This window comes from Scardinius erythrophthalmus (assembly GCF_964197995.2).
Source record: "Scardinius erythrophthalmus genome assembly, chromosome: 6".
NCBI classification, from domain to species: domain Eukaryota; kingdom Metazoa; phylum Chordata; class Actinopteri; order Cypriniformes; family Leuciscidae; genus Scardinius; species Scardinius erythrophthalmus.
The window spans coordinates 21,911,353-21,939,249 of NC_138226.1; the positions used below are offsets into that span (position 1 = coordinate 21,911,353).

Sequence of the window (27,897 nt, forward strand, 5' to 3'; positions counted from 1 at the left end):
GACAGCCCTTATATGGAGATGGTGTATTATGTTGATTACTAACTCCCTCATTTAGAATAAAATGTGTACACGCCTGTTATGAACCCAGCAGACATTGTGCATGAGAAGCTATTCTGCGCAAATAAATAAGAACACTTGTACACGCATATTAGAGAATAAGACCCACTAAGTCTGATACTGCTTGTTGTTACTGGTCAGTTTACCCAAGCACAGCGCTTTGAACTGTACAGTTTGTGGAAACCACAACAGGTAGAATGACACATGGCAGAAATGCTTAGTATCACAAGGTACTGGGGAGGAAGCTGATGGCGTTTAGCAAGTACTGACATACATCACGATTGTCACCACAGTCGCACAGTGGTAGACCTATTATACCTCTGATGAAAATCCTATCCATCACTGGTTGCTTTGTTTGATGTCAACACAAATAAATAAAAACAGCTGCCAAGACACACCAAGACAATACATAACAACACCAGGTGAAGTCATGCTTTTGGAGGGAGTTACAGCCACGATGCAAGTCTCAGTCCAATCAAATCACACCGTACTTGCTGTGGTACCTGTTATTGGTGCACAGGCCACTTCGGTCTCTATAGAGATGCCTGCATCAATAAACTTGGGCTCTGAAGACACAGGGGTCAAAGTAAAGTGGAACAGGAGTAAAGCAAGACAGACAGAGGAATAGATAGTTGGGAGAGTTTATAAGCGCAACTAGTCAGGACAGATTAATATTGTAGAGTTATACCATAATGTCATGACTGTTTCTCATTAAGCATTAAAGGTAGGGTAAGAAATCTCAGAGAGGCTAGCAATAGCAAGCTAGCTTTTAAAGTATAAGATCCCACTCTCCCTTCAGAGAGTCTCCAAAGTCATGTATCTTCAAAACACACATTCACATTCACATACAGAGCAGAGTCTGCAAAGCGTTACAAGAGATGCCGTTAAATTACCTCATGTCTCAAAGTACATAACATTAAAACAATCATGAATGTAAACAACGTACAGAGCTCTTACTTGTACTACCTGACTGCTGCAGATTCATTTCAGCATTGATAGTGTTGACAAAAAAAACGCAAAAAGGTTGTGAGGAACAGCTCCAGTTAAACGTCACGGGTTGCCCTCTCTAAATTACGGTTACGACATGGCGTGCACACAGCATAAGCTTGTTGTTTTGATTCAGGAGGAACTGTAAAGGGCGGCTGCTGTTTGTGGTGCTCGGTGACTGTCTGTCTACAACTCTACATAACGCCTTAAGGAACGCACTGATGACGTGTGATGTCTGTGTGAGCAGGGTGTGCAGAGGTATGGAAATACATATGTTGACAGGCAGGTAGGACATTGTATCATTGCATTCGAACGAAATATTGTTTATATTTCAGAAATATTTGTTTAAATATTTTTTACCACTTCTATAATTGATTGCTATCAGGATGTGAAGAGAGTTTCAACCAGTATAACAAATTGTGTTTATAAAAAAAAAAGAAAAACGACCCTACCTTTAACATTTGTTGACCGAGTTGCATGAAGGGCAAAGGGACCAACAGAAATCACTGATTGTACTGTCTTTGCCAGTCCAGAAAAATCATGGCACTAGATGGCACTCTTGGCTGTCAAACTATTCATACAGTCAACTGATATTTGCCTTAATCACCTCCAGTCAATAGTGATAGTAGAGGTATTCAGACGCAAGGACACCAGCATTTTTCCATTATAGTGGACTTTTACATCAGAAGTCAAATCTGTTCATTTGTCTAGTCTTCACAGAGAGCAGGTCTCCCGCCAAGAGCAGGATTCCGACATAACACGGAAGCAATTGCTCACCAGATGTGTGTGGAATCTTCAGGCGTCTACCAGTTCATTTTTAGTCATGCTGGTTGGATGTTTGTTATATGCAGGATTACACACAAACTGGTTATGTACAGTCCAATCTAATTCAAATAAAAAGGTCAAATGGGATCCATAAGTACTTTTTTTATGTCATATACACTGCAGTACAAAAGTTTGGGTTCAGTACGATTTATTTCTTCTTTTTTTAAAGAAATTAAGTTTTATTCAACAAAGATGCATTCATTTGATCAAAAGTGACAGTTATAATGTTAATTCAAACCACTTCTATTTTAAATAAATGCTGTTCTTTTGAACATCCTAAAAAAAGGTATCACAGTGTGGCCAGCAGGACGAGGCAGAGGGCCGTGAGAGAGCGGCGCGAGGCCGGTGGTGTGATTGATAATGAGAGACACCTGTGCAACGCACCGGTCTCGTATCTCTCACGGAGGAGCGGAAGCATAAAAGGAGGAGCGACGACAGTGAAGATCGAGAGAGGCCAGGCCTGGATTTATGTTGTGTTTTGTTATATGTGACAGCAGTCGTCCGTGAGGGGCTGCTGTCTTTACTTTAATTTTATATTTGTTTATTTTACGTTTATTAAAGTCTTTGAATGTTCGCCAGTTCCCACCTCCCTCTTCCCACAACATCTAACCTTGCTACACACAGTTTCCACAAATATATTAAGCAGCACAACTGTTTTCAACATTGATAAAAATAAGAAACGTTACTTGAGCAGCAATATCAGCATATTAGAATGATTTTTTATTTCAAAATATAACTGTTTTTACAGTATTTTTGACCAAATAATTACAGCCTTAGTAAGCATAAGAAAATTTGTCAAAAATATATATAAAAAATCATACCAACCCCAAACTTTTATACAGTAGTGTATATCTTTTCATTAGAAATTAAATGATCAGTATAACAATTTCAGCGACCAGAAGAAATATGTTCTTAGTATTTGGTTTGAATTTCTTCTTTGTCCGCTTTTGCTTTAATGACAGCATTGCTTGAGCAGACATAAACTCCAAAAGTTTAATTAGTGGCCTAGAAATAGTGCAAAATCGTAAACATTCCTTATTTTGTCATAAGGTTCTACATTTTTCAAAATGTAGAAAAATGATTTGCTTATTTCCAGGTTTCCAATGTGGACCCAATTGTGCATGTACTGTATCAGTGGGTAATAGTGATACAGTTGCTCATTCACAGTTCCTAAAATAACCTCAGGGAAACATACACTTTATTTTTCAGAACCTATTAAAATTAATATGAATATGAAATCCAGACTTCTACAGCGTGTAATTGATAGAATAAAGACATTATAATAGACTATTTACCCAGCATGCCTGCTCCAGATCGAGAGGTGTCAGGGGAGCTGCCTCCGCCATTCTTGCTCTTGAAGGAAGTGAAGAGGTGTTTGCACAGTTCCTCAGGGATGTCATTCTCCAGGTAGGTCGTCATGAATAGCTGGAAACCCTCGTAGTCGATGGGCTACGGGAGACAAGTGGAGAGGTGATGAGAAATAAGAAGATGGGAAACCTGTGAGATGAAATAAAGCCATGAATATTCAGCTTCCTGCTCCTTTTTTTTCAGCAGACAGAATGTTCCTGTCTCTGGGCATGAATGACACGCTCAAGCATTTCTTTATGAGACACGGCAACAAAAATACAGAGGGAGCTCACTGACACACATTGAAGTACAGTTAATTTTTTGCAGCTCATAGAAACAAAATCATCTGAGGTTACAAAAACACCATGAAGACACATGGCTAACACTGAAAAGCACTGGGCACGACCTTTGACCTTCAGTAGACATTATGACCCAAGCTTGACGTTCTTGTTAGACAGGGATGGGCTGGGACATGCAGTCTGTAGACACATCGAACCACAGAACATGCAAACCCAGAAAGTAACATCTTACTTGGTTGAGAACATCTTGCTTCTGTGTGGCAGTAAGAGATATATGGAGAGGGTAGAGGGAGAGAGGGGTTATATACACTGCAGAGGTTGATCGTGCAGAGGGAAGCGATCAGAGAATGGTGTTATCCGTCATATCCTCTGGTGCTCTGATGCTGAATGAATTCACATTATTCCATCTTTAATGCTGTATGGCATTAGTCCACCCGCATCATACAGGTTTATTTGCATAATCCTGACTTACTTCTTTAAGGTGGTAATTTGATCACAGTAACAAAATGGGGGGGAAAGTGTGCAATAAAAAACTAAAAAGGGGAAATCTTTATCACTCTTAATGAAAACTAAATCCAAACATTTGTGTTAACTGAAATAAAAGCTAGCATAGCAGGGAAAAAATAAAATACACTAACCTTAAAATGTTTGGGGTTGATAAGAATTTTTTAAATGTTTTAAAGAGTTTCAATGCTCACCAAAGCTACATTTATTTGATCAAGAATAGAGTAAAAGTAATAGTGTGAAACATTATTACAATTTAAAATAGCTGTTTTCTATGTGAATATATTTTAAAATGTAATTTATTCCTGTCATGGCAAAGTTGAATTTTCAGCATCATTACTCCATTTCTTATTATCATCAATGTTAAAAACAGTTGTGCAGCTTAATATATATTTCAGGATTCTGAAAGGAGAACATTATTATCAATTTTAGCTATATGGTATATTATAAAACTCTTTAAATCTCACTGACGTTAAACATTAAATGGACAACAGATAGCAATAACACCAGGTTGTGCTTGGAAAATAAAACAGAATTAAATAAAAAAAAAATGAATAAACCGAAACTAGAAAACTCTGAAAAACAAAAACTAACAATGATAGAGCAAAAACTAACATTGAAACAAAACAAAAGTTGAATTAAACTAAAATATAAATAACTAAACAAATACATAAAAAACTAAAACTAAAAGCCCTGTAAGAGATTTGATATGATACTGGAATTTATTTACATGTTTGTGTGATTTAGCACATAATTCACTAAGGTAAATATGCAAATTGGGTACTGGCACAAATGCACCACCAAATCTGTGCTGAAGATCATTTTCATGGGACTGCGAGTGCATTCACCGTTAATCATACCAATGAAGGAATGAACAAAACTAAATTCATTAGATTCTGCCTGTTGCTGAAATGAAACTTTGTAAAAGGCAAAAAGCCAGTAAAGCAAAAACAGATAGAACAGGAGAGAATGAACTAGAGGTGGAAGAGAGGAACTTGCATGCAAAGGGGGGCTACGCTTGAGGGGCTGCAAACGTTGGGCAGATGCACGCCAAAAACAGGAAGGTGAAATTACCAGAACACAAATGTGTCTTTGTCTCAGTAAAAGCAAATGTGTTTGTCTGTTTTGGAGGCGAAAAGCAGCGTAACCAGCCGTGGCTGTAAGAGGAACTTCCTGTCTGACTTTCAAACGTGCAAAACAGAGAGGCTGACTCCGCTAACAAATAATGCAGGAAACAATGAACCGTTTATTTAACCTTTCATCGGCGCCCATTTTTACAGACACTCATCATTTGACAAAGGTTACAGAGTCACCCTAATTAAACTTCATTATAGAAAGGCACTCAAAAGAGCTGTGATTCGTTGAGGCTACGATGAAGGATATTTACAGCCCAGCCGTAGTCAGACAGTCAATCACGGCTGTATCATGAGTGAAATACAGCGCTCTGTCATCGTAAGCAGGCAGCACTGATGGCATGTCACCTCCATTTTGTGATACTTTCAGGCTTTATGATCCATAGGTGGTCACAACTGAATTAATGAACAATGCGACGCATGCAATTTCACATCACAGCCAACCTGGCGTCAGCTTCAGACCCATTAACTGCCACCGGTGCTGATTCTCGATTGATTCCGCCAAGACTCTGGGTCACAACCTGTGGCGCCAAACCCCGAGCAGCCTCTTATTTACGTCAGTGCGGAGGAGAGGAGAGAAATATAATGGTGACACTCCATAAAGCAAATTATAGATGCGGCTGCCCGCTGGCTTTGTTGTCACGGCAACGTGATGCATGGGCTTTATGATGTCAGCGAGGACCTTCTCTAATAGGAGGTGATATCTGGCCACTTGGTTTCGGGGAGCGGATGACTAAGCATTTCCTTTAATGACTTGAGCCCTGAGTCAGGTTGTATTGGTGTTCTGTCAAGTCACAGCCAGAGGCTCCGCTGCCTCTAAACAGATCATTTAATCAGGAGAGACCCATGGCCCCAAACATACCTGTTCAGGGTTGTACTTGGAGAGGACACCATTTCCATGAAACTCTTCAAGGACATCTTTAAGCTTCTTGGAGGAATCTGTGCAAGAGAAAAATTAAAAGGAAAAAATATTAGTTGCATATAGAGTACATCTGTACGTACTGTGTAGATACCCCATACTGGTATGGAAATATTTAGATGCACTACTGTTTAAAAGTTTTGGGACAATTATTATTATTTTTTTTAGCTTTTATTCGGCAAGGATTCATTAAAATTATTAAAAGTAAAAGTAAATACATTTATAATGGTTTAAAAATTATTTTTATTTCTAATACATGCTGTTCATTTGAACTTTCTATTCATCGATGAATCCCGAAATGTTTCACTGTTTCCACCTAAATATTAAGCAGCACAAAAAAATTCAACATTGATAATAATAATAAATGTTTCTTAAGCAGCAAATCAGCATATTAGAATGATTTCTGAAGGATCATGTGAAACTGAAGACTGGAGTAATGATGCTGAAAATTCCGCTTTGCACCACAGTTATAAATTATTTTAAAAAATATATTCAAATAGAAAACTTTTATTTTAAATTAGAATAATATTTTACATTACTACTGTTATACTGTGTTTTTGATCTAAGAAGCAGCCTTGGTGTGTATAAGAGATATCAAAAAATTAATAAACCTAACAAATCCCAAACTTTTGAATGGTAGTGATTCTATATTATATATATATATATAAAAATGGGTATGTAAAGAAGAGGACAAGTCTTTGAACTAACCAAATGCAACTTGGTAACTATGCTAGACATTAGAAGCTAACAAATTAAATGTCACTTAAAGCTGCAGTCCGCAGTTTTTCCTCTTTGTCGCCATCTCTGTTCGAAATCTACAATTGCAGATATTCGCGGAATTATCAACTTTACGTGGGTTGTGCCTCGGCATGGCACAGCGTGGATGAATCCAATGTTTTGAGGAGAATGTGCAGCTGTCAGTCACCGCACCGGTGTGGATACTGTCATTCACAATCACAGATCCTACTTTTTGGAAATATGAACAACATAAGAATTTTCACCGGAAAATGTCGTCTGATCAAGTAAGTAACATCCACTTTTGTTCTGACCAACTAAGGGAAAAAAAGCATTGCAGTAAATCGCACCGATTAAATCTAACGATCGCTTATCATATCACGTCAAACCGTGCAAATTATACTTTGTTCTCAAATTGTTAATGTTAACAACATCAGCATTGCGTGACTACATTTAATGCCCTTCCGATATGTGTCCTTGTTTTCGCATGGGCCCGGTTGCAGTCTCTTTACTTCTGTAGCCACTCCGAAGTCCGAAGTCTTTTGCGTTTTACAACGGGTGAATCTCCAGTTGTCACTGGTGATTGTCGTTTGAACCTTTCTGGATCCGCCATCAAATTGATAAGTTTAATTATATCAAGTGCTGTGAGAAAAGGCAATAAATCTCCACCTCCAACATCCTCACACTCAATATAGCCTACTAGCCGAGACTCCTTCTTTATGTGTACAGATGTGACGTAATGACGCAAAGACATGCTCGAATTTCCCGCAGAAATCCACCAGTACCACTGGAATTAAAAACATTATTACAAGCTTACCGTTTTGAATCGAGCTAAGGCAAGCAGATAGTTTTGAACACTGGCTGGTTATGTACTTATTATAAATTATTTTGGATAATTTTTAACCCAAAAAAGCTACGGACTGCAGCTTTAAAAGCTGACACTTTGTGTGCTGTCTTCCACTCAAAAAAGATTCATTAATCCATTTATCTGAATATTCACTTTGATGAACTTGATTAGAACTATATCATTAGCATCATCAGTGAAACAAATCAACAAAGCATGCTTTCCTGGCAAGCTGTAACTCTGTTACTGTGTGCTAAATGATTTAGCTCCCAACATAGGCTGTTGTCCTATAGAACATCCTTTACATGAGATCCTTTCATTAGCAAATTCTCTTGCAATTTAGCAGCATTACAAGCAGAAAAACATTTGTAAATCATGCAACCTTGTGTTTCATCAAAACATCCAAATTCAGATTTCATTAGTCACAACTCAAAGATATATCCAAACCCAACAGAAATGTACTTGAAACTTAAACTACATCCATAACATTTTGAAGAAGGGCCTTACATTCTTGCATCTGGTATCTAATATTGGGAACATTAGATGTACAGTATGCTACAATCTGACAAAATAGGCTTAAGCAGAGAAAATAGCTGAGCAGAAAACGTATTACCAAAGCGTATTAGCATTAGGACAGGGGAAATGAGCCTGTAATAACAGTAAAGTAAAAAAAATGACTAAAACTGAAATAAAAATAAATGAAAACTATATAGAATATGAAAAAAAACCTAATAAAAATGAAAAAAACACACACAAAAAAACATAAAATTATTAATACTAACTGAAAATATAAAAAATTAACAATAATTCAAAATATTAAAACATATTATAATAGTATGGAAAAACAATAAACCACCATTAGGGAAAGGAAAAGCCACAATTTGATGTGGCTTACAGCGACAGTTCACCTAAAAAAGATTTTGTTTCTCAAACATAGGACAACTTGAAATACAGAGTACTAATATTTTTTTTGGAGGTTGACTATATAAATCGTTACTGTACAGAAAAGAGTTTAAAGATTTCTACTTCCATGTTCCATGGAATAAATAACATACCGGTTTGGAGCAACATGATGGTGAGTACATAATGACATTACTATCATTTTGGGTGAACTATCTGTTTAAATGGATAAAAATAAATTCCAACATTCAAATCATAAGCAGTAGTTTGAGGTGAGTCATTATATAGAGACTCAGTGGTTATGGGGAAAACAGTTGGGGGCAGCAGGGAATGTGACAGACCCTCATGACTGAAAACAAAACTGCACCCACTACTTAATCTGAGCAAAATGAGTCTTCCCTCAGGATGTGCAACTCAGAACAAAGCAGTCTGGTGATTTCTGTGGTCGGAAAGATTGACATCACACTTTTATTATCAATCAGAGGTTTACGAGCTGTTATAGTTTCAGATCATAATTCAGAACATGAAGTGTGATGTCAGAGGTCAAACACACAGGGATCTTAAATCTCTGATCTTTGGACTGAGACAAATGGACTCTGACACTGTTAAACGTACAAGACTCATCACTGACTTAAAGACTGACACCAAACTACAAATAGCTTGGGGCTTCTGTGGGCAGCGAACACATCCTCTTACTAACAGATCTGTGTGTCTGGGTGTTTTAATAGTGGGGGATCTTATTGCTGTGACTGGAGTTTCAATTAGCAGCTCATTTTGCAGAGATGACAAATGTACTCCACTGATTATTAACACCACTGAATCAAAACAATAAAAGACTTAGCACCTAGCTGAGCCAACACATTGCTCAGTGGCAAGAACATACACACTGTCTCCTCTTGAGGACAGCCTGCATTGTATGACAGAACCAGTAAACAGAGTTTCATAATTAATTCACTCATAATTAGGAATGAAACAGTAACTGGTTTGACGATAAACCATGAAATCCCTGAGCAGCAGATGAGATAACTGCAGCGCACATTTATAATAAACAGTGATATCACTAATATAGTTATTGTTATAGTTATCGGTCTTGGTGTAAATAGGTGTTAATGCCTAATAAATTAGTGTTTATAAGTGCAGCACTGCTTTTTGTACAGCGGTTATCAGCGAAATGGCTCTATTTCTGCTGTTCAGTAAGCACCAACAACTGGCAGAGAATGAATTTACAGTTACACTTTATTTTTAGGTGTTATTGTTACAGTGTAATTATATATTTAAGTACCAGGCAATATTAATCAACAACATGTACTTATTCTAGGTTTAGGGTAGGATTAAGGTTTGGTTGAGGGTTAGTTGCATGTAATTATGCATAATTTACTGTTATTACTATGGTAAGTACATGTAACGTAACAAGGACACTGTAAAGCGTTACCGAATTTATTTTCATTTGGGCCAGTAAACTTTAACCAGTTGATGGAAAATAAGGTAAAATACATTCTAAAAATCTCAGAAATTCAGATAATAAGGTATCTAGGATTATTCACGGAGCAGATAAAATACCTATAATCGTTTTTCATCTCTTATCTTGAAAACGGTTTAAAGGCTAAAATGTGAGGTTTATCATTTTATAACTTTTTTTTTGTCAAAACTTAAATTTAAACATTTTGTGCATTTTTTTAAGTCACCCAAGCAAAATATTTTGTTTAGCTATTCAAAATCTGGCTGTCGTTCTTAGTGTTATTATTGTGTTCATGCAAACAAAAATTGTATAGGACTGTTCATTTTATCTGTTTGTTGGTTTTCGATATATAACTGATTTCAGTGTGTGTTTAAGTACTTTTTGAACATTTCCATCATATTTTAACAATAAAGTGATAATACTGATAACCGTGATATTTTAGGTCACTGCAATCGTGATATGAAATTTTCATACCATTACATCGTTACCTTACAGTAATGCTAAAATCAGTGCTACAGCCAGACAGGCCTGGCAATTCATCTGTAAGATGTAAAGTGTAAAGATTAATGCTTCATCTCACACCAGCTGAATTCTTAATGGAAATGTGTCCAGTATCCCAAAATATACACCACATAATGCATGTGCTATTTTTAAAGACATTATACCTTAAAAAGTGGTATAATGGCAGAGTCCAGGCTGTGAGCACTTCTGACTGATTATTCAGTCTCCACTGTTCCTCAAGGGGTTTTAATCAAATCTGTTACCAGGCCCCAAACAAAAGAAATGTGAATTTCCTGACTTTATGAGTATTTTAGATTTATTACCAGCTTCCAACAAGCCAATTAACCTCACAAAGCATAGATCGATGCTCCTTTTGGAAATGTCATGGTAATTCTACAGGTAAGCTCTTAAAATGGCACAAAGGTCTCTTTGAAATTCATATTACCCAGGCCGTGCAGATAATCACACAACAACAGTGGCTTTAGAGGTTTAGTATGTAAAGTTTGCTGTCTTATGAATATTATTTCATAAACATTGTCTAAATTATTTTTTCAAAATGCATATTTACACTAGGGCTGCACAATTTGGGGAAAATGTCATATTGCGATAATTGAGGTCAATATTGCGATTGCGATATGCGATATAATAAACAAATGGTTTCATGAGTCAACTTGCTTGGTTCTCAAGGAAAATAAATGCACAGACAAATTAGTGATAATCTGCCTAAAGAAAAAAGTTCTTTAGTCAAGAGCAGTGAGTGTTTTTCCCTGTTCCCTTTGTTCTTTGATTAACTTTAGCGACAGATATAATTAGTGGTTACTGTCCCTTTAAGACCAGCCGCTGCTGTCAGAGACGCGGATCTCACATGTGCCTCATTCTCTCACGAGTCATCACAACTCTTCACGTTCATCATAAGACTACTCTTATGTTATGAAGATACTCGACAAAAAGACATTTTGGCATAATTGTGTGTTATTGTTCGTTCAAGCTCGAAAGAGAACTGTATTCTGGCATGCTGTTTTGTGCGCACGCATATTAGTGCGAGTCTTTCTGTGTGTCACAGTCAGGACATTCACAGGCAGCGCATTCATTTTGGCATACATGTGTGTTGTTCGTTCTACAGCGAAAGAGAACTTGATACTGGCGCGCGTCTATCTGTGGGTCGTGTGTGTGTGTGTCAGGAGGACATTCACTGACAGCGCGTTCTTTTTTGTCTTCTTTTTTGCATGAATGGTTTAAAAGCATTTGATGCTGCGTTAAAGGGATAGTTCACTTTGAAATTAATTTTTGATATGTTTTAGCATACCTCAAGGGCATCCAAGATGTAGGTGTCTTTGTTTCCGCAGTAGTTTCAATTTTGATATTTTTAGGTCAAACCGTTCTTGTCTGTCAGTCATATAATGCAGGTCGATGGTCACTGTCTCAAAACACAAGCACAGAGTCCAAATTAAAACAATTCCCCATCGTCCAAATGAAACAATTCCCCATCATAAGTACACATTGATGGCCTAAGACACGAAACGAGCGGTTTGTGTGAGAAAACGAACAGTATTTATATCGTTGTTATCTCTTGAAAACAGCACACGTCAAAATGATCTGACGGCGCGGGCGGGTATAGATATATACATAGATGTCGCCTTGGCTACGGTTTCGTTCCAATGAACTGCAGTAGCCAAGGCGATATAAATACGATTCGTTTTCTCACACAAACCGCTCGTTTCGTGTCTTAGGCCATCAATGTGTACTTATGATGGGGAATTGTTTCATTTGGACGATGGGGAATTGTTTTAATTTGGACTCTGTGCTTGTGTTTTGAGACAGTGACCATCGACCTGCATTATATGACTGACAGACAAGAACGGTTTGACCTAAAAATATCAAAATTGAAACTACTGCGGAAACAAAGACACCTACATCTTGGATGCCCTTGAGGTAAGCTAAAACATATCAAAAATTAATTTCAAAGTGAACTATCCCTTTAATTGCGTTAACAGCGCTAATTTGTTTATTTAATATAAAATCGCAGCATTTTGCGTCATATAATCGCGTAGGCTTGACATCGCGATTGCGATTGCAATGCGATTAATCGTGCAGCACTAATTTACACATACTTTAATCTACATTAAAACTGAATCAAAAAATAGAATTGAAAAGTTTGTGTTTTATTTACTAGAAAACAAAAAAACATTTCAGCTGAGGTAATAGTCGACTATGGTGTACATAATTCTTTTTAAAAATGTAACTGAGGAAGGCTCTAATTGTCAAGAAATAAACTTGTGATGTTCAGACCTTCTTGGAGATATGGGAGCGTCTGATGGACCTACGATAAACTCTTAAAATCTCCTGTATTATAACTTAATAAAGTGCCCATAGACCACGCAGAAAAAGATTAATGTTATTTTGCCATTCTTCCTGTACATTTTTATTATTATTACATTTATATTTATTATCAGACCGCCTTTTAAAGAGAAGACTTTCTGAAATACACTTTCGCACTGATCTCTATGCTGCCAGCATCAAACCAACAACACTGTTTCTGGCAGCAGTGCAGCTAATGATGTTGACTCCTGCTACCCATAATCCATTGTCCTACTATATACACCAGCGTGGCTGATCCATCCTCAATCTTGAATGGTGAACTGCTAATCACAATTAGCCAACTTGCCAGCAAAATTTATATATACTTTTATAATAAAATATGTTTGCATTCTTGCATTCGCACTCTAATGTTGTTCTTGGCACTTGAGATATAGCCTGAAGTCAACCACCTGTTTTGATATCTGCAAATTACACAATATGCAAAATAAACTTTGTAAAGAAAACATTCAAAATATCATCAACGCTAATGCGGTCCTTATTGACCAGATGAAGCATAGTCCTCCACATTACACATGCTTATGTGCTGGCACAGCCAGTCCAATGATAAAAGATGAGTCAGACTTACCGAAAGCCCTTATAATAATAGAAACATGCTGAATTAATATCTGATCCTGCTTTAGCATCCAATTTCACTTTTTTCCTACATCAAATCAATATAACCACTCAATACTCCCTTAATACCGTCATATCACAGATCCCTTGCAAAATAAAAAAATTGTGAACTGATAAGCAAGACCATCACTTTAAAATTTCATAGGCTTGTTTAGCTTATAAAGTGGTCTGCATCAATAACTGCATTAAACGTTGTTAATCAATACCGACGCAGAGAGCACTGGCAGCACATTGATGTGTTACGTCAATACAGCCTACATTCCCAGCATTGCTTCCTAAAAGTCAAGTGGGTCAGCCTCAGAATGTGTAAGCATCTTCCAAAATAATATATTGAGCAAAGCATCAGCTTAAACAATGGAGCTAAGTGGTACAGTTATCGAAAAGCATGGCCAAGAACCAACTAAATGGAACGATAAAATATCCCATCCATTCTTATCCACCTGGTAGCCCCAAAATCAATTCCAATCAACCCGCCAGAGGTCAGAGGAGAGGCTTCTTGTGCTCAGATACTCACACTCACTGTACTGCTGCAGCTGGGAGAATTCGGCTGGGCTAAGACACACCCAGTCTCCCATCTCGCTGATCAGAGCGCTCGCGGCGAGCTTGAGGAACCAAGTTGATTGTCCTCAGGTGAGGTTTGAGAAAGAGATGGTATGATCTGGCAAGTTCATATTGCTTTCCTTTACGAGCAGATGGTGAATTGGCGTCCCTGATGAGGATTGGCGAAACAAGGGAGGGCGCAAGGACGAGGGCAGTGTGAAGGTGAGGCGCGTGCCGTGCCACCGGTCGGAGCAGCTCTGCTGTGGTGAGATGACTGGTGCACACGGATGAGCAACTGATGACCTGTCAACTGGAGTTATCTATAGAGTAAGACAGAGAGAAAAACAGATTTAGTAACGTCTCTAAGCTGACTTGAGGTTATCGACTCATGTCAAGCATTATTTATTATACATTTATTACAAGGTCTCTGATTCTAGCAAACAACCCAATGACAACAGAGCCTGTGTGCCTGTAATATCTCAATTGTTTCTCCAAGAGAGTAAATTGACTTTTGCTTAAGTCCTGCTTCTCCAGAAATCTCACATGTGTCTCCTCTAGAGCGGTCTTCATCCACTTCATCATTTTCATTCTGGCCAATAATACAATATATTTAATATCATATCACATGTAAATATATTAATAAATAGCCTATATGGTTTTCACAATGCAGATATTTTTTTCAATATTTTATTTAATTCAACATAGAATTTATTACACAAACTTTTAGGCTATTTCAGAAGCTGCATCTGAATTGGTATTTAGATATATTTATAGACCAAAACAGTTTGGTTACCAACACTCTTCAGTTCAAAATATATTCTTTCATGTTCCACTAAAGAAAGTCATACAGGTTTGAATGGACACAAGGGTGTGTAAATGTAAAATAAAAGCATGTCAAATAAATGCACACCTCAGATCACTTCATCCTCACTCTTAACCTCAACCTGGCTCAGGACACAACACGCACTCCTCCACGGGTCACCTTTTGGCGTTTTTCCTTACGCTCACCCTCACTCTCCTGCCTATCCTCTTTGGTCTCATCCACACTTCCTCAGCTCTCATCACTAGATACTAACAGTGCAACTGACTATTTTTTTCTCCACTCTAACCGGTATTTTCCTTACAAATGTTCAACGAAGGCATCATTTATGTCGTTTGGAATGCTGTGGGCTTATATTTTAAAAATAAGAAACTCAATGACATAAGGTTGCTTTCAATTTCAAATGCTGATGTGCGCTTTGTAAAGAGCACTCGCACATGCGGCTGGGTGTGTCTTTGTGTAAGTGGTTAAATGTAGGCCTACCTGCATCTCAAAATGCTTTTTAGGCTACTATTTTTATGTTTTGAAGCTATATTAGTTTATATATATATATACAATGACCTACTTAGTTCAGGTGCAAGGCGGGTGTGTTAAATGTGCTCAATTATTTTAACGCATAATTTTTAAATGAACATGTTAAATCGCCAGCCCTATATATATACACTACCGTTCAAAAGTTTGGGGTCAGTAAGATTTTCAATGTTTTTAAAATAAGTATCTTCTGCTCACCAAGGCTGCATTTATTTGATTAAAAATACAAACAAAAACAGTAATATTGTGAAATATTATTACAGTGTAAATCAGCTGTTTTCTATGTGAATATACAGTAAAGTGTAATTTATTCCTGTGATCAAAGCTGAATTTTCAGCATCATTACTCCAGTCTTCAGTGTCACATGATCCTTCAGAAATCATTATAATATGATGATTTGATGCTCAAGAAACATTTATGATTATTATCAATGTTGAAAACAGTTATTTACATTTTTATTTCATGATGCTATGATGAATAGAAAGTTCAAAATAACAGCATTTATCTGAAATCTAAAGCTTTTGTAACATTAAACACTACCGTTCAAAAGTTTGGGGTCAGTAAGAATTTTATTTTTATTTTTGGGGGAAATAAATAAAATAAATCAATACTTTTATTCATCAAGGATGAGTTAAACTGATCAAAAGTTACAATAAAGAGCAACTGATGACCTGTCAACTGGAGTTATCTATAGAGTAAGACAGAGAGAAAAACAGATTTAGTAACGTCTCTAAGCTGACTTGAGGTTATCGACTCATGTCAGGCATTATTTATTATACATTTATTACAAGGTCTCTGATTCTAGCAAACAACCCAAGCAGGAATGTTTCTTGAGCATCAAATCATCATATTAGAATGATTTCTAAAGGATCATGTGACACTGAAGACTGGAGTAATGATGCTGAAAATTCAGCTTTGATCACAGGAATAAATTACAGTTTAAAATATATTAAAATAGAAAACAGTCATTTTAAATTGTCATAATATTTCACAATGTTACTGTTTTTTTTGTATTGTTTTTTATCAAATAAATGCAGCCTTGGTGAGCAGAAGATACTTCTTTTAAAAACATTAAAAAATCTTACTGACCCCAAACTTTTGAACGGTAGTGTGTGTATATATATATATATATATATATATATATATATATATATATATATATATATATATATATATATATATATATATATATATATATATATATATATATACAAAATAATTATACACAGCACACACACATATATTTTGTAAACAAAGTTTATTAAACACGATTAATCGTTGCCCAGCACTAATTCGTTGCCTCTTCTAATATATATATATATGAAGAGTTCAGATGCAAAAACCTCTGAAATTTTCCTCTAGAATGATCATTTTTATCAAGCTCGTTTAAGTTCAGTAATTTCACTTAAATGGCAATTAATAGGTAATTTTCATTGCCATTTAAGTGAAATTACTGAACTTAAATATACCAGCTTCATAAAAATGATCATTCTAGAAGAAAATTTCAGATGGCACTTCTGAACTCTTCATATTTATATATATATATGTGTTTATATGAGTTTGCATCTGAAGAGTTCAGATGCAAAAACCTCTAAAGTGGTTACTCAATAGATTTGAAACTTTTAGCTAAATTTGAGCTAGTCAAATCTTGAAGACCCCTGCTTTCAGTTTCAGACAAAATCTGAAAGATAGCATCTGCAATAATTCTCTCACTTTTTTCCATTCAAGAGATTTTACAACAAACATATAAGACAAGATTTAGACTTGAAACACAATGGAGAACAACAGTAAGCCTCCTGGGATAAGAAAAAGCAACCTCTGAGCAATACAATTTAACTTGAAAATAATGATGTATCTCCTTTTGTTTTTGACAAGGTGTAGAACTCATGCAGTATGCTGTCTTTGCCTTCAGTTGGACATTGTCTTCGCTCCAGTACACCCAGTTAAAACAACATTGCATTGCTCCTCCATATAGCTCTGAGTTCAAAGGGCCACTCAGCAAATGACTCACATGGGCTTGGCCTGCTTCCGTGCTCAGCATGCCACACCAATCAATGTCCCTCGCTCTCTGTCTGCTGAATAATCTCGTTCTGTCTCTATTTCTCTCTAGCTTTGTCTCTCTCCCTGTTCTGACACTCCTGAAGAGTTTAAGCAGAACGAGAAATCAACAGCACTTTACCAGCACATTCACAGGGAGGGAAGAAACGGACATAAAATCTGTGAGAGGAGCCGACGCATGAGAAACTGCCATGATGAGAAGAGGAAGAGACAGAGTAAAAAGACAAAAATCAATGGAGTTGATAGGGCTGCCATGAGTTACAGCATGCCAGGGAGTGAGTTCATTCCCACTGGTTTAAAAAGCACAGAGCGATGTGTGATGTTTGTTGTACAGAGAAAAGAGTTTAAGCACGAGGGAGGACGAAGACAAGAAGTATAAAATAGCCTACACAAAGTGTAAAAAAAAAGTAATATAAAGCCAAGGTAAAAAAATATATATCAATGGTCAAACAATAAAATGAATTAATATTAGGTGTTTCAAGATGTCATGCACCCTGAAGAATCTGTACCACAATACACTGTAAAAAAAATTGTTGGTTTAACTTAAAAAATTAAGTAACCTGGTTGCCTTAAAATTTTAAGTTCATTGAAATTGAAAAATTGAGTTAATACAACGAAGGAGATTGATTTAATCATCAGAAACTCAAAATATTATGTTATCTGAACCACATAAATTAAAAGTTGTTTAATCCACAAAGTTGATTTGACAAAAGAAAAAATATTTTTTTTACAGTGTACCGTTATAGAGTTTGTAATAGAGAAGCACCGGTTGACCGACCATAAATGGGAACCGGCCGCTTGCGGATCATGTGTTTGTAGAAAAAAATCTTCTGGTTCTGATTTATGGTCAGTCGACCGATTTTTAAGTTTTATTTTGGCGATCTCTATTGCGGACTTGCATGCAAACTGCATTGCAACCATTTCCCAAAATGTAATTTGTGTGGAAATATTAACAGGACGTTAACACAGGCCATAGACAGGACACACAGAAGACGGACGGAAAGAAGTGAACACAGATGCACCTGCTGAGCAAATACTGTACCAGGCACAGCAAGCTCACTGTTCGCGAATCTCGAAATATAGGAAGAAATATTTAAATATTGAATTGGGGGTGGGGGTTGGAAACTGACTGTCTTCAGAAAAGTTTCAATGACATTTTCTTTTCCTCTTACCTCCGGATAAAGTAGTGTTTATAAGCGCAGTGCTGCTTTGTGTACAGCGGTTCCAAAAGAAACCTCTGCTGTTCCATAAGCGCCACCTACTGTCACAGAGTGAATTTGCATTTCCATTTAGTCCATCTGCTGTTTTTGTTTTGTGCAAGTGTTATGTAGCATAATTTCACAAATAAAGTCAGACCATTCTGTTTTTGCTTTAAATCTTGAAATTAAACGATTTAATTCAAATCAAAAACAACTGCTCATGCTACATGTGTGTGTAGCATCTTTGTTTGGATCGAGAATAAAATGCAGTGGTTCCCTCTCATTTCAAATGGCTAGTTTGCCTGAGATAGAGGAAATAAACAAATACATTTGCTTAAACAAAGAAGAAAAAAATGGGACAATTTGCTTGTAATAAATCGGAATCTGCCTTGAAAAATCATAATCGGTGAATAGTATGCACAGTCTTTGATATCAACAGCAAAATATATTGGAAGTGTTTTTACATTTCTTTTAGTTTATTTTGCAATCTTAACTGGATGATTTTAACAGCATTGTCATTCAAAAAAGGGAAACACTTATGACACTGTCAAAAGAGACAATCAAGGCTGATTTGCTGTGTGATTATAAATTAATAAATGAAATAATTGTATTATTTACCATTAAAATTAATAAAAAACTAAACTTTCTTGATTTCAAATGACTGGAATGGGATTCTTTAATTTGAGATTAATTCAGGTAAATTCAGTTATGTGGAAAACATTGTAAAAGCACAAACAAAGGAAGCAAAAACTGATAAACAATAAGTGGATGATTGAGAACGAATATATGGCAATCGGTTGTAGATAAATAAAGATAAAGATTTTGCCGTAGGTGCTGATATAACTGTATTGAAACACACAGAAAAGCAGAGACTATCACTGTGTGAAATCTTGCCTGTTATTCTGAAGTCTCAAAATGAATCATCCAACCCAACTAAACTCTCCACATTGACATCTATTATTAAACATTCTTGAGAACAGTGCATAGACAGACGATTGTAACGTGTATGTTCAGTTTTGGTGTCTAAGTTAGTTAGTTTCCCTGGCTGTTAATTAGTTCTATCACACCCGTTCTGTTTCATACTAATTACTCCCCATGTATTTAAGCCCTGACCCCCGGTTTCACAGACCAGGCTTAGCCTAGACCTAGACTAAAATGCATTACTGAGCTTTTTTAACTTCTGTCCGGTCTCGGACAAAGAATACTACATTTATGTGTTCGGTTTCTTGAATTTAAAAATAATAATGCATAAAGTTACATGCCACTCGTGCATAAAAATGCATCCTAAGAACTAAGGAAACAGGATACTAATTGAAACATTGCTTCAAATTAAGTTTGATTATCGATGATTATCTCTATAATTAAATGATCAATCCAATCATGCAAGCCTGTCTGGTATTATGGAAATAATAGAAAGACAAATAAGTCAGTAATAACTCATCAAAACCCTGACATGACTGTGTACCTTAAGCATAAACAACTTATCCATTAATACGAGAATTCATATGAGACAATAAATTTTCCCCCATAATTCATTTTACTTCAAAATGATTTACTGGTCCATAATCAAGGACGTAATTTCTGTTACCATCTGTGACTTCAAAGTGAATTTGCTTTTCCCTTGTGGAACATGTAGAGACCAAAAATAGAACTGAACTATTCCTATGGGACAAGGCCCAAAAGTATTAACTCTGGATTACACACAATATATCTGATTCCCAAAATTAAACTCTCCTTTCAGCTTGCCAAACATGATATCAATAACACAGTCTAGGATAAATAATATAAAAACTTGTCATAACTGTACTGAGCCACTTTATAAATATGTGCCAACATTAGCACAACATAGAACATCGCAGCCAACAAAAAGGGTTGGTTTGAGTCCAAGTGCTCTAGTGACAGGCTTGTATTTCTGCCTACCCTTAAAATAAGTCCTTTTTCACATTTTAATTCACAGTTTAGCAAAGGTTATTCACAATCTGCAAGTCAGGATCAAAATAACCAAACTTATATTATATTTCACAAAGCTCGAGAGAGTTCATAGTGAATTTAAAACATCCTGCTCAGGGGAAGAGGCTCCGATTTCTGCTACACTGAGAGAGGTGGGGAAAAATCAATTCTGCAACTAACCGGGATTCTTGAGATTTTTAATTGTTACCATGAAAAAATTATTTTTAAATGCTCTTAAAATGTTTATAAAATGATTGATACAGTACAATAAAATAGTAACCGTCTTTCTACACTGTTATGTTCATTCAGTAGTGATTACATTTAAAGACATTTTAAAATGGGAATTCCCAGACATTTTACTGGGAAGAATGTTTAATGTGACTTAATGTTCTTAACCAGTGATGCTGTGTCAGGTTAAAAGAAGTTCAACTTTGAAAACTCTTTGTTTGTCTTTGTCTTATTGTTGATAATGTGTTTCTTTGTTATTTGTATTTTTGAAGCTATTTAGTTGAATTATTATTAGTTTTTACAATTATTTGAAAGAATACTGTTATAAAAAAAATAAAAATAATAATTAAATATTTTAAGACTTAAACAGACATCAACAGTCTGGAAATCAAAAGCCAAATTATATAAATTTCCAAAATTGCAATATGGTATGAGCAAAATGAGCTAAATATTGTTGTAATATAGAATTGCGAGGTCTATGGCAATTATCAGTCCTAAAAGTAAGTATGGGCCAATTTTCATGACCACTGAAATCATACTTCAGATGTTGATTTCACGGTTAAAAAAATTGCTATTTATCTAAAGAAGACTAAAGCACCATAGGGTCTTGTTTAAAGAATGAGATCATTTTACTGTGGTGTCTCAAACAGACAGGCTGAAAATTTTGTCTTATCGAGGTGCCATAATTTCCTGCTGCTAGAACGCTGTAAGAATCAAATCCACCTGCTCCATCCTTATGAAAAGAGACGTGCCGTGCCGAGTGCTAAAAGGTGGAAAATGTGAGGTAGAGTCAAGGTGAAAAGGTGAAAAAATAAAAAAAGAAACGAGAGAAGACAGAGACTATAAACACATAACCGTCATCTATTAAGAAAAAAGGTTTGTGGTAAAGGATTTCATTCTAGTATCACCAGAAGAAGGAAAATATTTTTGATCCTCCCACCATGCAAACTGCCTTTCACTTTGCTCCATTCCTCATTACGGTTAGAAAAACGTTTCTTCCTGTGTGGGTTTCCCTCATCACTCATAGTATTTTTCTCCTCCTAACAATGTAAGCTATACATCCATAAGTTATTACTGTCAAGGGCAGAATTCACTAATTGGCCGGGCAAGGAAATGTGTACATTAAAGGAAGGATCGAGAGACAAAGTTAATGGCTGTATTGTGCAAAAGTGTGTGTGTGTGTTAATGGGCTGCTCGAGCCACGTGCTGATCAACAGGATGGGGCCTCCCCTCTGCGCAGAGAGGGATTCTGTTTGCTCAGACAGTTGCCTGGCAACCTGACGTCATAAGTTTGCAGCAAGGAGATGAAATGAAAGCGGTTATGGGTTTGTGTGTGTGTATCAGAGGGAGTGTGTGTGTACATCAGTGCATTATGGGATCTGTGTTTGTACCAGTCCACAAGAAAGCAAAACATAATGCAACGTCATTCTCATATACCGTTAAATCGGATGCATGTAAACATATAACATGTAAAAGAATGAGAAGTGCACTACACCCACATTTCAAAAAGTAAACTGATTTAAAAAAAAAATTCCATGTATGTCAATAAACCATCTTACTGGACCAGGTCCAGTACACTTCATGCATATATGATAAAGGTGGACAACTTACTGTAGATGTAAGAAGATGTTAAAAACAAATCATTAATGACATGATGGTTCATACATCAGACAAGTGTAAATCAATAGTTTGAAAAATAAAAGATTCCACTATCTATATATGAAATGGTCTCTAGATTGACTCCTGTCTTTAGACGTCCTAAATTACTGAGCTTGTCAGAGATGTGGTGCTTAGAGCTCGGGACACATACAGGAGCTGGTGGTTCATGGGAAACCAGTTTCATGTCCTGATCCCATTCACCCTTTCTCAGCCCAATATTCCTGTCAACACTAAACAACTATCCCAGTATAAATAAATGTGAAAACCGCCCCCAAAATTAAGCCTGTTCCATATTTATATTGCACTAGTTACAGTTTAAACTCTGCTCTTCATGATTTCTATGTATATTGTGGCATATTCAACATATTTCCACTTAACAATTTGATCTGAACTCAACAATTTTTCTGCTTGTCCAATCAGTCTTGTGTTACTACAAAAATGATACATTTTAATTTTAGCAGCATAATTGATGCATCAGGGAAAAGGTTTTGATTCATAATTTATAATATTGATTAGACAACAAAAAATGTTTTTACTTTGCAATCATAACTGTAATTCATACAATGCTTCCAAGTCTATCCACATCATTTTCACAATCAAATTACAGTTGTGGCAAGCAGGACGAGGCCGTGGGCCATAGGAGGACGGCACGAAGCCTATGGCGTGATCACTGATGAGCGCCTCCTGCACCCTGCACTGGTCTCGTATCTCTCACGGAGGAGCTTCGGACGCATAAAAGAAGGCTCGGCGAAAGTGAAGGATGAGAGAGGACCAGGCCTAGGCTTTACGTGGTGTTTTGTCATTTTGCACTTGACCTACTTACACACCGCTCATCTACTGTCTCTCTCTCTCCCCTCGATGAACCACGTCCTCCTCGCCACAACAGTATTTCAGAAAGCTATGACATCATGATTTTTTAGCAGCTGTTATGCCAGTCTTCAGTGTCACATGATCCTTCAGAAATCATTCTAATTTACTGATTCGATGCTCAAGAAACATGGCTTATTTTACATGTTGAAAACATTGTGTTAATATTTTTGTGGAAACCGTGCTACATTATTTTTCTTCAGGGTTTTTTGATGAACAGAAAGTTCAAAGGAACAGCATTTATTTGAAATACAAATCTTTTGTAACATAAATGTCTTTACTGTCACTTTTGATCAATTTAATGCACCCTTGCTGAATTATAGTATTAATCTTAAAAAAAAAAAGAAATTCTGACCCCAACTACAACGTACAATAAATCACAGAATGTAAAATATTTATGTTTTCAGGGCTTAAACATGACCAATGAACACAAGATGTAGTAAAATGCACCGTTCCACCAATATGTTTGAAATCTCTCTCACACCGAACCCTTACTGTTGAACCCTGGAGGTGTTTTTTTCCCCTGACTTACAAGCTCAAGCAAATTCCTCTAGTTCAGACTGCAGCAGGAACAGGGTCTAGACTGGGACAGAGCGTGTTGTCCAGCAAAAGGCTTGTACAGTGAACACAGATCTTATCCAGAGATATTTTACCTCTTAGTGCCATTAAACAGTATGAGCCTCATTATCCTCTCTCTCCATCCGCTCTCTCTCTAGCAGTGAAGAAATGCATGTACCCTATTCCATTTGCCTCTCTGTCTCCAAATGACACTCCATTATCCTCCAGCCCTGGAGTATTTATACCATTCCCTCACATCTATATTAGATCTTTCTCTCCATTTCTCTCTCTTCCTCCCCCACTTTTCTCCAAACTACTTGCTCGGCCCATGATTCATCTCCTTTTCATGTAGAATTTATGTGACCATTCTTTTACATGTACCTCTTTATTTGACCCTTTCTCAGATGCATTATTAAACTCTTTCTACGTAGCCAGCACATATAGTTTCTCTATGTAGTACTGGGGAAGGTCCGAATGATTACACTGTGCCTTTGTAATGTGGGTGCAACTGACATGACAGTTTCAGCATGACAGAGATGTGATGGACTCCTGCACAGGCACAGCCCACGATGGAAAAGAACTTCACGGTTCAAAAAGCAGCGAACTGATAAACTGGAATCTCAGCGATCGTCGGTTGAGCTTTGACAGGGCTACAGTATGAGCAACTTTCTCTTATTTTCTGCCCTGTTTATAACATCACTTCCCACTCTGCCCCAGACACAGAGTTTCCAATAACCTTATTAATCATATATGCACCATTCAGTAAAGTACCAAAGGAAATTATCATTAACGTAATTAGCAATAAAAATCCACTTGCAGCCGCCCTCTTCAAGTCCTGTCACGACCTTCCTCCCACTGAACATGAAATGTTTTAACAAAAATTAAACAGTGAGCTAATAGATATTTCAGGAAAGTCTTTCTCATCAGCAGCCTAAGCTATCTGAATCGTTGCTGTAAACATCTCTGTATAATGTATAATTGGTTATACATTCAAATTTACCACAACTTTAAGTGTCTTTTATGCAGACATGTCTCTAAAACAACTCTAAGCCATAAATATACAGTAATAAACCATACGTAAAATATAGGATAATACAATGTCTATAAACAAAGTCATATTCCACTGACAAATTTACATCTCACATTAGTGGAATTTTAGTGAGATGCTTATGTAGAAATGCATGCAACAGTAAGGAACTCTAAGAGGAGCAGAACTGCATTATTATGTGAAATTATCCAGATCTACAAGCCTCTCAGTCCACACTTGACATGTTAACTGCGTCATGCTTTTTCACTAGGCCATTTCGAAACAGCTTTACAGTAAGAGATGTTCTTATCCATGGTACTGTGCCTAAAGAACATCTATTAGTTACGAAAACAACAACAAACGAATGAAATCTGGTGATAGCTAGCTAGTTCCACGCTGCTAGCTGGCTAGTCAGCCAAATTGGTTTTGCTGTGTAGTAAAGAGACACTCAGAATCAATGCGCCAGAGACTAACTGTCTGCAGCTGTGTTTGTTTCACACACACGCACACACACATGTTTTCTATCATGGTGAAGACCTCCCTTTGAATTCCATTGTACTCAAATTAAGCTGCTACTACGTACTAACCCAAACAAACCCTAACACTGTTCTTGCCATTTTACATGAAAATAGTTATTCCCTTTATGGTTCATTCTACAAAGCGGACACCATCGTATAAGTTTACATTTACATTTAATCATTTAGCAGACACTTTTATCCAAAGTGACTAACAAATGAGGAGACAAATAAAAGCAATCAAACCAACAATAGGGCAACAAGTATGCAAGTGCTGTGACCAGTTCCAGTTAGTATAGCACATTACACGTAGCAAGGTTGTTTTTTTAAATAGATACATTGAACAGTAAGTGTTAATGGGTCATGTGTTGATGAAAAAGATGCGTCTTCAGACGTTTCATGAAAATGGCTTAAGACTCTAAATGGCAGCTCGGGTTGAGTTAGGCTTGCCATTCCACCAACTGGGAACAGTCGAGGTAAAGGTCCGTTAAAGTGATTTTGTGCCTCTTTGGGATGGCACCACATGTTGTCACATGATCCTTCAGAAATCATTCTAATATGCTGATTGGTGCATATTATTATTATATTAGTTATCAATGTTGAAAACAGTTCTGCTACTTAATCTTTTTTTGTGGAAACAGTGATTTTTCTTTTCAGAACCGCATTTATTAGAAATAGAAATCTATATAACTATCTTTTGCAGAATTTAATGTAGCCTATCCTTGCATAAAAGTATTATTTTCTTAAAAATATGTATTACTAACCCTAAACTTTTAAACAGTATTGTACATAACATATGCATATATTTTAGTATTAAAAGTCTTTGTGTTTCCAAGTGCACTGCCGTCCAGCCATAGCAGTAAAATCACTCGCCTCCAGGACAGAGGACAGGCTCACACAGAGAGTTTATACACAGGAGAATGAGACAGCGGCTGTGATGAATGAAAAATCTGCAGAGAGTGGCAGGCTGAACAGCTGGGATTGAGAGGTTAGTGAGGGGCACAGAATCATCAAAATCCCAGCTTCCATAAACACAGTCCACTCTAGAATTAAACAGCATGGCTGGGCCGCAGGAGTCGCAGTCCATTCAGAGACAACAGCAGTGCTACTATGTGCAGCCAGTTTCACTAACCCACACCCAGCTGCTTGTCACAGTCTTAAGTATGATAAGGTATGGTGTAATATTTTTGTAATATTCTCCACAGAAGAACTCAACAGATCTCTGTGGTCATGGCGTGCAGCCGGAAGAAAGAGCTCTGACAGCGCATGAGAGTGGCAGCTAAAGATGTCACATTATCAAACCCTAGGGATGAGGCTGGAAGAGACCTGATAATGCCATTTCAATGACAGGAACTGCTGGCCTTTCACATGAAACTCCCAGATTGATTCCATTGTACTCAAATTAAGCTGCTACTACGTACTAACCCAAACAAACCCTAACACTGTTCTTGCCATTTTACATGAAAATAGTTATTCCCTTTATGGTTCATTCTACAAAGCGGACACCATCGTATAAGTTTACATTTACATTTAATCATTTAGCAGACACTTTTATCCAAAGTGACTAACAAATGAGGAGACAAATAAAAGCAATCAAACCAACAATAGGGCAACAAGTATGCAAGTGCTGTGACCAGTTCCAGTTAGTATAGCACATTACACGTAGCAAGGTTGTTTTTTTAAATAGATACATTGAACAGTAAGTGTTAATGGGTCATGTGTTGATGAAAAAGATGCGTCTTCAGACGTTTCATGAAAATGGCTTAAGACTCTAAATGGCAGCTCGGGTTGAGTTAGGCTTGCCATTCCACCAACTGGGAACAGTCGAGGTAAAGGTCCGTTAAAGTGATTTTGTGCCTCTTTGGGATGGCACCACATGTTGTCACATGATCCTTCAGAAATCATTCTAATATGCTGATTGGTGCATATTATTATTATATTAGTTATCAATGTTGAAAACAGTTCTGCTACTTAATCTTTTTTTGTGGAAACAGTGATTTTTCTTTTCAGAACCGCATTTATTAGAAATAGAAATCTATATAACTATCTTTTGCAGAATTTAATGTAGCCTATCCTTGCATAAAAGTATTATTTTCTTAAAAATATGTATTACTAACCCTAAACTTTTAAACAGTATTGTACATAACATATGCATATATTTTAGTATTAAAAGTCTTTGTGTTTCCAAGTGCACTGCCGTCCAGCCATAGCAGTAAAATCACTCGCCTCCAGGACAGAGGACAGGCTCACACAGAGAGTTTATACACAGGAGAATGAGACAGCGGCTGTGATGAATGAAAAATCTGCAGAGAGTGGCAGGCTGAACAGCTGGGATTGAGAGGTTAGTGAGGGGCACAGAATCATCAAAATCCCAGCTTCCATAAACACAGTCCACTCTAGAATTAAACAGCATGGCTGGGCCGCAGGAGTCGCAGTCCATTCAG

The 27,897-nt window shown here is 36.8% G+C and overlaps 1 protein-coding gene across 2 annotated transcripts in view; it reads right to left on the reverse strand.

Annotated features, from left to right (window-relative positions):
- Positions 1–27,897, reverse strand: part of dgkg (diacylglycerol kinase, gamma) — a 114,833-nt gene that overhangs the window by 78,434 nt on the left and 8,502 nt on the right. For both annotated transcript variants that reach the window (XM_081369167.1, XM_081369168.1), the window contains exons 2-4: positions 14,016–14,361; positions 6,015–6,091; positions 3,165–3,318 (exon numbers count right to left, since the gene is read on the reverse strand). In XM_081369167.1, the coding sequence (XP_081225293.1) occupies positions 3,165–3,318; positions 6,015–6,091; positions 14,016–14,076 (292 nt within the window). In that variant the 5' untranslated portion in view covers positions 14,077–14,361. The remainder of the gene's footprint in view (positions 1–3,164; positions 3,319–6,014; positions 6,092–14,015; positions 14,362–27,897) is intronic.